We start from the raw sequence: 10,861 nt of genomic DNA, 5'->3' as shown, positions 1-10,861 counted from the left end.
ATTCAAACGGAAATCGGCATCAATATAGTGGATTGTGAGGCTATGTATGGCTCCATGGTTCGGCTAGACCATATATCCATTGTGATTGCAAAGTATTCTGCTTTGGTCACCTCGTTAGCCACTTCTGCACGGCATTTGTTGAACAAATCTGGCAGAGCAACTCTCGAGAAATGGTGTCGAGATGGCAAAGCATAACGTTTATCCAACGTATTGACCATTTTCTTGAACCCAGAGTTGTCAACTGTGCTAGTGGGGCGCATGTCTTTAGCTAAATAATAGGCAACAGACTCTGTTATTATTTTGTGCCTTTCCGAATTCAACGGACAAGGAGTTGCGCTGGACAGTGTGTTTGTTATGGATGTCTGGGTTACGGAGGATGTTGAGGGAGTGGATTGCCGTTTTGTTTCTTATTAAATTGTCATAGGTCACTCTGTGTTTAATTATCAAGTGGTTAAACAAATTTGGTGGTTCCCTTTACTTGCAGCCACTACCATGTAGCAAATCTTGCACGTAGCATGTTTCTGCTCGTCGTCGGATTCTCGAAGCCAAACTGTTCCCAGACAATGGAGTTGGTTTTGCCTTTTTTGCTTACCAAACGCGGCTGTGGCTGCCCTCCTTCTGCCATCTTTACTCTCGCTAAGTTTTTAAATTCCAGCGGGTAACATGCACGCGACCTGCCTCCCTGAGTGTAGGCTGAAAGCGTTTGGCTTCGGGAGGGGCGGATGTGCGCTGACGTGTGTGCGCGCGCCATTCAGAACACACGAGGAAATTACAAAACAGAACATGGCAAAATAATCGTTTTTACTCGATTGTACTATTTTGGTAATCGTTGGGAGCCGAAATTGATTTTATTACTTAAAAATAAGGTAAAAAGTGGCGTTAGCTATATCTATTGTCGATCACGGGTCATCAATAGATTCATCCGCAGGTCACGTCTGACGATTTTGAATGTCAAAATACATGACTGACAAACTGTGAACGATACTGTTGAGAGGTATACACTGTAGCTGCGTTAGCTAACAGACTCCCAGAGAGGAAACATGAGCTGCTCCATAGCTCCGAGTCCTGGAGGCGTTGATTCACAGCAAAAGTTGACAGGACTAAAATATGAATGGGATACCTTTAAAAAGTTCAGCAAGGAGACAGAACAGAAGCACAGATCATTATCCACCAGCTGCCTGTCATTTCCTGTCAACTAGTACATCTTGCTAGCTGCCGTCTGAAGACGACGCTACTGAATCAGCTAGCTAGGTCTGCTTAGAAACATTCACCACACACAGACAACACAAAAAACAGCATCCATGTGTTTCATTCTGTCCTCTGGCCAACTTATTGAATTAAAAATAACTAGCTACAGCTGATAAAAGGTCGATTTAGGTTTTAAAAAAAATCAAATAGGGGCCAACCAAATATGACAAAACTGTATCGCTTAATTTCTTTCTATTTCAAGGAACCACGGTAGCCCAAGGGAGCAGAGTGGTTTTTATCTCCTGCTCTTAAATGTCGCGAGCTAAGCTAAAACTCCATCGGAGCCGTTATCCTCCTGTGTTTCCCCCACTCTGTCTTCCCCCCTCTCTCTGAGCGGGCTCTTTCGAGTAGACATCAAATGCTATCTCCTAGTGTGTCTGAGGAAGATTTGAAAGGTCTTTGTAGTTCATTCTATGAGGCTAAGTAAACCTGAAACATAAACGTGACATTTTGTAAATCAACCATGTTGTCATTTGTCACTCCGCATCCAAAATAGCAAGCATGTTTAGCCAAAACATTGTAATGATGCATGCGACTCGGTTTAATCTAGGACATTACTATCATGTCAACTTTTATCTGCTACACTGAAGGTCACACACACACACTCACACTCAAAATTTGGATTTGCCTTGTTAGTTTTACAACTTGGAGGACCACTGCTGGTTTTTTAATGGTGTAAGTTAGAAAGTGTATGAGAAGGGATTCTAACTGCTATTTATTTAAGGGATGTTTACTAAGCAGGCTTTTAAAAAAATAAAAAAGGCCTTCAAATTACACACATTCACACATGCAAGCTGCCAAGTACAACCACAGGAGTCTACGGTTGGCAGCTGAGCAGCTCCAGTGGAGCAGTAGGAGTTCAAAAGCCTTGCTGAGTAGAAAGCTCTGAGTGAGGAACATAATACATGTACTTTAACATCGCTGATTTCCCCAGATGAATCGGAGTTATAAAGCCAAAAAAAACTCCTGGTTTGAAATCATCCACCTCTACCTCAGGCAAATTAGTCATACGCCACTTTGGGGCGTATTAGGACTAGTCTCTTGCTACAAACTGAATTTCAACAGTAGTTTGGAGACCTTGTGGTCTAGTGCTGTCAATAAAAGTCAGTGTCCAAGATTGCAAGGTGGACAGTTGAGGACCGCTTGGAATGGATTGACTTGCAGCAATGCATATTTAAAATACATTAGACATTAGGTCAGGGTCAGGTGTGTCCAATTGTGATCTTTTGAGTTGAGTACACCAGGCGCAAAGAGCCACAGAGTCATTACCATAGAGCCAATCTATGGCACCCTACTGTTAACTGCTGGTGTTGTACACACAGAACACAGGTCTTGCGCCCTAAGAACACGGATGCATTAATGCCACTAAAATGGCTATATGGCCATAAGCTATTCTCCTTTACACACGCCAGGGAACTATTCAATTCCTTTTTTGGGGGATTTTTTATTTCAGTAAGTTTATTAATTATAATGTAATTGCTTGTTAAATTTCACTTAATTAATTTGTCCAGCCAACTTGCTGGTTCTAAATCAGCACCAATCAATTGTTGTACGGGTCGGTATTCCATCCTTTATCCCGTGCATCTGAAACAGAAACACACACAAATCCCTGCAGTAACCAAACCTGCAAACAAGCAAGCTTGGAAAGTCGGAGTTGAGAGGAAAATGTGTTTTCTCAAGCTGGGCTGTGTATTGTCGTATCTCTTGGTCTTGGACAACTGTTTCGGAGCATATTACAGCTGAAAGACGCAGCTTTTCTCTGTTTTCAAACAACTTTCCTGAAGGGCAAGAGACCTGAATCTTTAAATCCCTACAATAGCCAAGTTGGTACAGATCTGCAGGGGATGCAAATTGTAGCAAACAACGGCTCCATGGGGCATTTCATGCATTTTTAGAACACCGCAGCTCACAGCGGAGGTTGAAGCCTCTGTTTCAGGGCTTATCCTCAGATTAGTGCCTGGAAAAGTTCATTCTGCCCTGGGAGACCCAGGGTGCACTGAGCCCTTCCTAACAGGAATTGTGTAACTGCTGGGAACTTTTGATTTTGTTTTGTTCATAGAAGCAGGAGGATTACATCCTCAGAGACCCACCTGACCCGCCTCCCTCTACTTGGCTGTCCCCTGTTAAACCCATACAGCGGATTGCACCTCCCAGCCAGATGGGATAAACAGAAGTGCAGGGATTCTTCGTCTTACTACACTGGGGTTGTTTACTGCACAGAGACAATCATAGACAATGAGAGAGTGGACATGATCTCTTGCATTTCACTCATACTATAAGCTTAATAGCAGATGTGGCTCCTTATGGGTTAATCTTGAAGGTCTTGCATGCTCCTAATCTCCATGTCTATTATGGACTGGACATCTGGGCTATTCTGAGTGCTGTGTAGTACTATCAGCAGCCAATAGCTGTATGTGTGTATGCTGTCAGCAAAAACACAACGCTAAATGTATGTCTCAGGCCTCAATTCTAATCATACGTTTGCTTTTGCTATAAAACCCACGCACATGTGGTGTGTTAAAGCTTTAAGACAACCCACTTTACTGAAATGCCTGCTGAAAGTCAGCCAGAGAAATAAGGAAAAAGGTAAGCAACCGGTCCATATTTCCAATATTGTAAGAATTGAATGTCATTTGCCTAATTTAGCCACCAAATCAACCATGAAATCATTTAATAATGAATAGTAAAAGAAGAAAAAGAAGACTTTTGGATCTTTGTTCGTCTGAAAGAACAGGGCACCGCAGTTTGAGCACAAAACCACAATTTAATTCTGAGCTTCTCTTCCGGCAGAAGTAAAGCTTTGAATGCTTAATAAATTCTTCTGAAGGCTAAATTGCACACTTGTTTCATCTGGCAATGAGATTACTTGAATGGAATATTCTGGAAAATTGCGGAGAGAAAGACAATAATGAGGCAGTAATCTTATTTCTCCACAGCAGCCCCCATTGTTCCCTTAAAAAGGCTTCTGTTTAGTCTGCTTCAACTTTCATTCCCATCCGTCTTTCCATTGAGGAAAGCTTTTGCAGAGCCAAGGATAAATGAGAACAATAACATTTCTGCAGCACTCAAATGCATCAAACGCAGACAGGAGGGAGCGCTATTGTGTCCCTCGGGCTCTTTGGACTATCGCTAGATAGCAGCGGTGACTCGGAGCACGGCTGCAAGAATTCACAAGTGAACCGCATCACTCTTCCCAAAAAACGTCTTAAATAACTTCCTCGGAATAAGCTCAACTTAACTTTGCCTCTGGCTTTGGTTGACTTCAGTGATCTTAAATGTTTTTACTGAAACATATCAATTAACACCCAAGCCTTTTCCCTGTGACGATGGCCCCTGTAAATGAGGAATCACCAGCGTGGGCCAGCAGGGGTTAAGCTCCCTTTTTGAAGATTATGCTTCACTTTCCAGAGGCCTGGCCCAGACACTAGCCACTCTCTTCTAATCCACCACTGCAGGCGTTTGATAGCTCCCACTGCGCGTCCATATTACAGTTACTGATTAAAACTAAGAGACAGAGAGAGAAATAAAGACAGATAGGAAATGAGAGTGACAGAAGAGAAGGAAGGGCAAGTAAGAGAATTAAAAAACGCTCCCATTTCAGAGGGACTCAACTATGCTGCAGCTGACTTTGATTACCTCTAAATCTAATGCTTTAGCTTGAAAGTGGTTGCTCAATACATACTTTTACTCTACTTGAGGTTGGGTCTAACTAATATGCTTAAAGTAAAGTAAAATGCTGACCAAAGACACAAGAGGAAACTATATTGACAGGAAACAGTGTCACCAAAAAAAGTGAATGCTAACATCCTCAAAGCACTAATAGCTCGATGCTAGAGCAAGACACGGCTGTAAAACTGATTGGGAAAAACAAAACAGTGACTGTCACAGCTGTTAAAAGAAGGAACTTAAATCATATTTAATGATGTCGCAGCACTCCATTGATCACAATGGAGGGAAAAAAATAGCAACAGTCTTTTCTGGCATTGGCTGTTTACACTCCAACTCCAAGCACTGACTGCTGTCAGCTTCCTGATCATCCTTCCCCATCCTCTCTTTGATACTCGCTGGGATAATCTCTGGGAAAAAAAATCAACGCATGGCTGTGCTTGTCCAAAAAAAAAAAAAACTTGTGAAGAGGTGCGATTCTTGCGTTTATATTAAAAACCAACTCCTCATAGCCAGCGGCCCCCACCCTGTACCTCAGCACTGCACTGCAGCAGCAACTGACAGCAAGACAACTGCTTTCCTACTCCCCACATACCAACCTGCTAATCTAAAAACCTGCAAGTTAAGGTAGTGTGTTTCCTTTCGCCCCCACACCCTTACTGGGGCTCTGCTCTTTTCGTTTTGTTGCATACATGATGGTGAAGGGTGTGAATTAATCTGAGGATGGAGAGACGGATGAAAAACACACATGCACGTAAACTAAATGTATTCACAAGATGGAACGGTAATGGCAGAATTATCCAGGGACATTCTGTTATCTATGACTAAATCCACTGGGGGCGAGAGTATGATGTGTATTTTAGGTCTCACTGTGCAAACACACACAAGCAGGCAAAAAATTAAAAATAAAAGGCAGATTCTCTGCAAACTGATAGCTTAAAGCACAACTATCCGCCAGCATCTATATCGTCATGAATAAGACAGGATGAAGAGGTTGGGATCACTCCGAGACTTGTAAACAATACTAACACTACTAAACCCAGCATGAGCTTTCACTTTGGTCAGACTGTGCAGGCCTCAGACGGGTTTAACAAGCTATACAAGGCCTCCAGCAGCAGACGGCCCCTCTCTCTGTTTGCGTTCCAGGCAGGGGTGTCGCTATGCATGGCGATTTATTGACGCAAGATCCCCCTCAGCCAGGACCTGCCACCGATTACTGCTGCCGGAGAGCGGAGGGGAGGGTCTTGTTGGGATGAGAGAGTTTGTCTGTGTGTGTGTTCTAGTTTTGGCTCCAAGGCCATAAACCCGGTTCCAAAATGCCAAGTAGCATGTCAATATGCCAGACTTTGCCACCCAAGTTTAAGTCAGACAAAAGGCCCTTCAGTGCTCTAAAATGGTGGTTTTGAGAATGGGAAATGATGATCTGTCATATATGGAAAAGGGCTTAGCAATACTGTACAGACAGGAGGGTGACTAGGGAAAAATGAACGGCTAACAGGAGCTGAAATTAAGTGAAAGTCCTCAAGGTGGGAGAGAAGTCAGAATGCTATGGTTTAGTACAAAACTATCAGACAGAACTATCCCTCACCTATTTTTAGTGTTACAGTCATGTATGGAAAATCTGGCTTCATTATGACTCATCAGAAATCTGTTTTCCAAAAGTGGGATTATGTTTATCCTTAATATATTGTGAATTAGTTTTAATAAAAACTAAATGAAAAAATTAAAAGGCTCCAATCCTTATTGAAACAGTCCAAATGAGATGAAAAACATCCCATGATTACATTAGTCTCGTATTACCAGACCATCCTCAACAGTGCTGCGGAGGAGGGCAGGCTAGTCCACACAACATTCTGGGATGGGAGAAAAACGTGTTCTTGTTTATTGGCATTTCTTTAAAGCAATCACAATCATCTTGGGCAGCAGACAGAGCAACGGCGCCTCTGCAAAATGGCCTCAGAAAAGAACTTGTTTAGGTGGAACATCTGTACGTTCAAAAGTTGAGATAACTCCGATTGGACAGATAGTCTAGCTAGCTGTCTGGATTTACCCTGCAGAGATCTGAGGACCAGGTAACCCTAGTCCTCAGAAATCCACCGGAGTTTAGAACACCAACACAAAGAAAGAGGAAGGTGACGGACATCCAGCCAAAATGAGGGACATCCGGTGGAAAATTCGCTGGCACCTGAACAATCCCTGAAAGTAAATGTCATCGATAAAGACTATGGTTAAATTAACAACTGTGGATTCAGATTGGGCCAAATTTTAAGACTGTTCCAAAAGTGGCTGTCTGCCAGAAGCACAAGCAAGTCAGATGATGTCTATGAAATAGGAACATTTTTCAAGCATATCTTATAATTGTAAACAGTAAAATTGTTATTTTGAAAATTTCTAAAGACTTGAAGTAAAAAAACTTGAGAATTGACAGAGCCTAGGAAAGATCTGAGGAGGAGGAAAATAAAATGGTATGTAAATTATGTCCTACTCCAAGGTTCAGCTTACATAACACAATGTCTTTAAGAAAGAAGAAGAAAATGCCAGATATCTGTGGCCTGTGCCAGAGTTCCCAGCTATCTGGATAGCCTGAAACCAGAAGAATTCATTCTGACGCAAACCATTTTGGCTGGGACAACACCATGTCTCTACTCGCAGCTCAAGCAAAAATAAGGTGATGGCAGAAACCTACACCGTGCCACACAGGACCAGTAGCACCGCAACAATTAATCAATGGCTATGACATCATTGCATTGAATACGACCAAGAGAGCCAAAGCATGATGGGTAAGGGAGGACACAAATGGCCCTTTCTGCATTTGAGAAGGAGAAAGAACAAGATGTGCACCACGGTTGTGTTTTAATGAAAAGGGAGTTTTAGACAGCCACATGGGTCAAGGTCTAGCACACCAGGGAAGCCATTTTTAAGCCCACAAAGAGAAAACTGTGAAATATAATTTATGACCAGTAAACAGACCGTAGGCATGTGACGAGTTGCTCAATAGACATTACAACGTTGGGGGAAATTTCTAAAAACTAATAAGTCGTGTAAAACCATGAATTACAATTAAGTAATTTATATTAAACTTGAATTTGTGGACCACTGCCTTTGTATAAATCCATCAACACTGCACAGATCAAACAACAGCTTTACTCCCACATGACCAGGAGATGCAGGAAAAACATCTTTATCTGAAAGAATCACAAAGATAAAGACATACGTCACCAATAGCCTCTTGTTAAACTGGTAACTACATCATTACTTGTAAGAATACATACTATGTGTAACCATGGCCCGAAGGTAAAAAAAAAGACTTGGCAACTTTCTCCTTAAGCCAATATACATTGCAGGGGTAAAGAGTGTACTTATCTGGTCTACTGCTGCTTTCATTAAAAGTGGCTAAGACTAAACCTAATCCTAGATGGTTCTATGGAGACCTACTATAGAAAAAAAAAAAGAAGAAAAAAAAGACTTTGCTTGATACAACCTGACAAAAATATGAATTTAGCAACGTCTTCAATTAAAACTGACATTTAGCTGAAGGTAACAGCTTTACTCCCATTTACTTTCTGCATCCATTTTTGTTCTTGGGGGAGCATTGGTGCAAATCAATTAGACTACAAAATGTTATCCTTGGACTCACTGTGTAATTGCTGTTTAAACAGTGCAACATGCTGGAGTTAGTCGCTTTGCCAACTTTCAACCCAACCATTTACAATTACTCTAGAAAATTGAGGAGCACTTGAAGAAAATGCTAAATCAAAACAGGGGGTTTGGTCTGTTCGCCAAGGTGCATCAAATTATTAACAACTTAATCAAAATAGAGCACGGCTACAAATCTACGTACATTTTCAACATTACTGTGCTGTGTAAATAAAAACATGTCTCAGCTTTGCCTAATGGTGAAATGGAAATGGCTACAACACAAGTCAATTAGCTCAACTTGTGCCTTTGGACACAACACTAAACATTGCCGTGTTCAAAGCTCTTTCAAGTCTATTCAAGAAATACTAAACAAAACCTCTAATTAGCCTTTAATAACTTGGCTCAGAAATCAACAAAGAGAATTTTGTTAAAAGCAACGTTTCAGTTTCCATTCTTTACAAAGAAATGGAACAAGTCTCCTGGTTGTCAACAGAGGAAACCATTTACTCAGAATGAAACTACATTAGGCCATATACACTGAATGCCTAAAAACACTGCATGCATAAATAAGCCTAAAGTGCCTTGTTGTTTAGTCAGTCAGTGCTTTTTTTAAGCATTTTCATTTATATAACACAGCACAACTGCAAAAAAAATGAATACCGAAGACACTATAGACACTATAAATACACTACATCACATCATAGACACTACAAACACACCATAGACAGAACACAGGGTAATCTTAAACAACGTCTTCATCACAAGTGAACACCCATAAAAAATTTAGTGGACATCAATATACTCATGACTCCCATTGCCAAACATTATTTTTGACGTCCAATAGCAGAAGAATTTTCCATGTCAAAGCAACTATAAGTGCACAGAAAAGCACAAGAGCTCCTCTTGTGAAATTCTACATTTTTTCACATCTTACCTGATCGACTGTGAGAGCTCATTGTTGTGGTTGTTGTTGCCAGGCAGACCGTGGTGGCTGCAGTGACCACCATGTGTTTCCCAGGCAAGCTGGTGCTGCCAGGTGGAGGCGCCAGGCCAAGGAGGGACAGAGAGCAGTTGTTTCTCAAGGCTTCATCCCGCCGAGCCACAGGTGGAGACCTCAGTGGTGTGTTGTGGCAGGATTCCTTCCAGTCAGGCTGGGAGAGGTGGATGCAAAAAAATTAAAAGTAAAATAAAATTCAATCCAAAACAAACATGCAGGACATATTCTAAATCAGGGCTGGTGTCCTGTAGACTTTGTATTTCCTCCCCGCAGTTACTGAGCCAAAGCTTCTGTGTTTACCTGAGGTCATGTGTGGTACTTTAAAAAGGCCAGAGGGGAACAAAGACCTACGGGTCACCATCCTTCAAAGAAACTGATGACGCCCCCTGTGTTTTGTAATGAAGTTTGTCTCTATGACCCTATATGTACATGCATAAATCCCTGCCAGCCACAAGAGAGAAGTCACAGCAACATTTGTGAAAATCACAAATTAAATTGCAGTGAAAATTTTTCTATTGTTATGAGTACTGTAAATATGTTGAAACTCATTACAAATACTACCTCTGTTTTTAATTAAAAACTATCTGGTTTATTGTGGGCAAGAGAAAAAAGAAGTGATGATAAAGAGCCATTGTTTTCTCCAAGTACGAGTTTTTATCAAATAAATATGGTTTTGTTTGGACCATCTGGATTTACTAAAATCACAGCTTGTTTACATAATTGAAATGTAACTGCTAGCACTGCAAGTGACTGTCTGTGCTGCTACCACACCCAGCCAGGCAAAGTATTTGAATGTGGTCTAACAGCGGAATCAAAATGTTCCAAACATAGACTAATGTTCTTGAGAAATTAATTAACTAATGCACGCACAGCTATAAACCCAATTAAAAAAGCTTTCCAAGAGTTTCAACATTTCTAAGCTTCTAATGACATTACCAGATGTTTACTTCCACAGCTTGCATGGTCAACTGTGAAAGTCAGGCTCATACCTGTAAATGAAATGCAACATGCAAGCGCTGTCTTGTTGCATGTATCATAGCAACGGTTTGTATGTCCGGTTTCCCTTTTTAAATAAGGAATAGATTACTGATGCCTGATGGCATGGAGAGTTATTTACTCTAACGCAACAGGAACAAGAACACACGTGCTAGTTGGCTGTCGACTTTAGTATTTGTGGTGGGTAGAAGTGCAACGTTTTGGCCAAGACACAGGAGACGTAAGAGTTGTGAGACAACAAGATAGTCATGTTGGATGTGGAAAAACAAAATATGACATCTCAGGTCTTTTTTTTTTTTTTTTTAACGACAACGT

General features: G+C 41.3%; 1 protein-coding gene across 3 annotated transcripts in view; it reads right to left on the bottom strand.

The window, feature by feature from the left end:
- The window catches only part of hdac4 (histone deacetylase 4), a gene marked incomplete in the record, with an annotated part of 176,687 nt that overhangs the window by 154,291 nt on the left and 11,535 nt on the right, over positions 1–10,861 (bottom strand). For all 3 annotated transcript variants that reach the window (XM_032512920.1, XM_032512921.1, XM_032512922.1), the window contains 1 exon segment: positions 9,488–9,704. In XM_032512920.1, coding sequence (XP_032368811.1) covers positions 9,488–9,704 — 217 coding nt within the window.

This window comes from Etheostoma spectabile, chromosome 4 (assembly GCF_008692095.1).
Source record: "Etheostoma spectabile isolate EspeVRDwgs_2016 chromosome 4, UIUC_Espe_1.0, whole genome shotgun sequence".
NCBI classification, from domain to species: Eukaryota; Metazoa; Chordata; class Actinopteri; order Perciformes; family Percidae; genus Etheostoma; species Etheostoma spectabile.
Note: the sequence above shows the minus strand (reverse complement) of the source record. Positions and strands in the feature narration are given on the sequence as shown.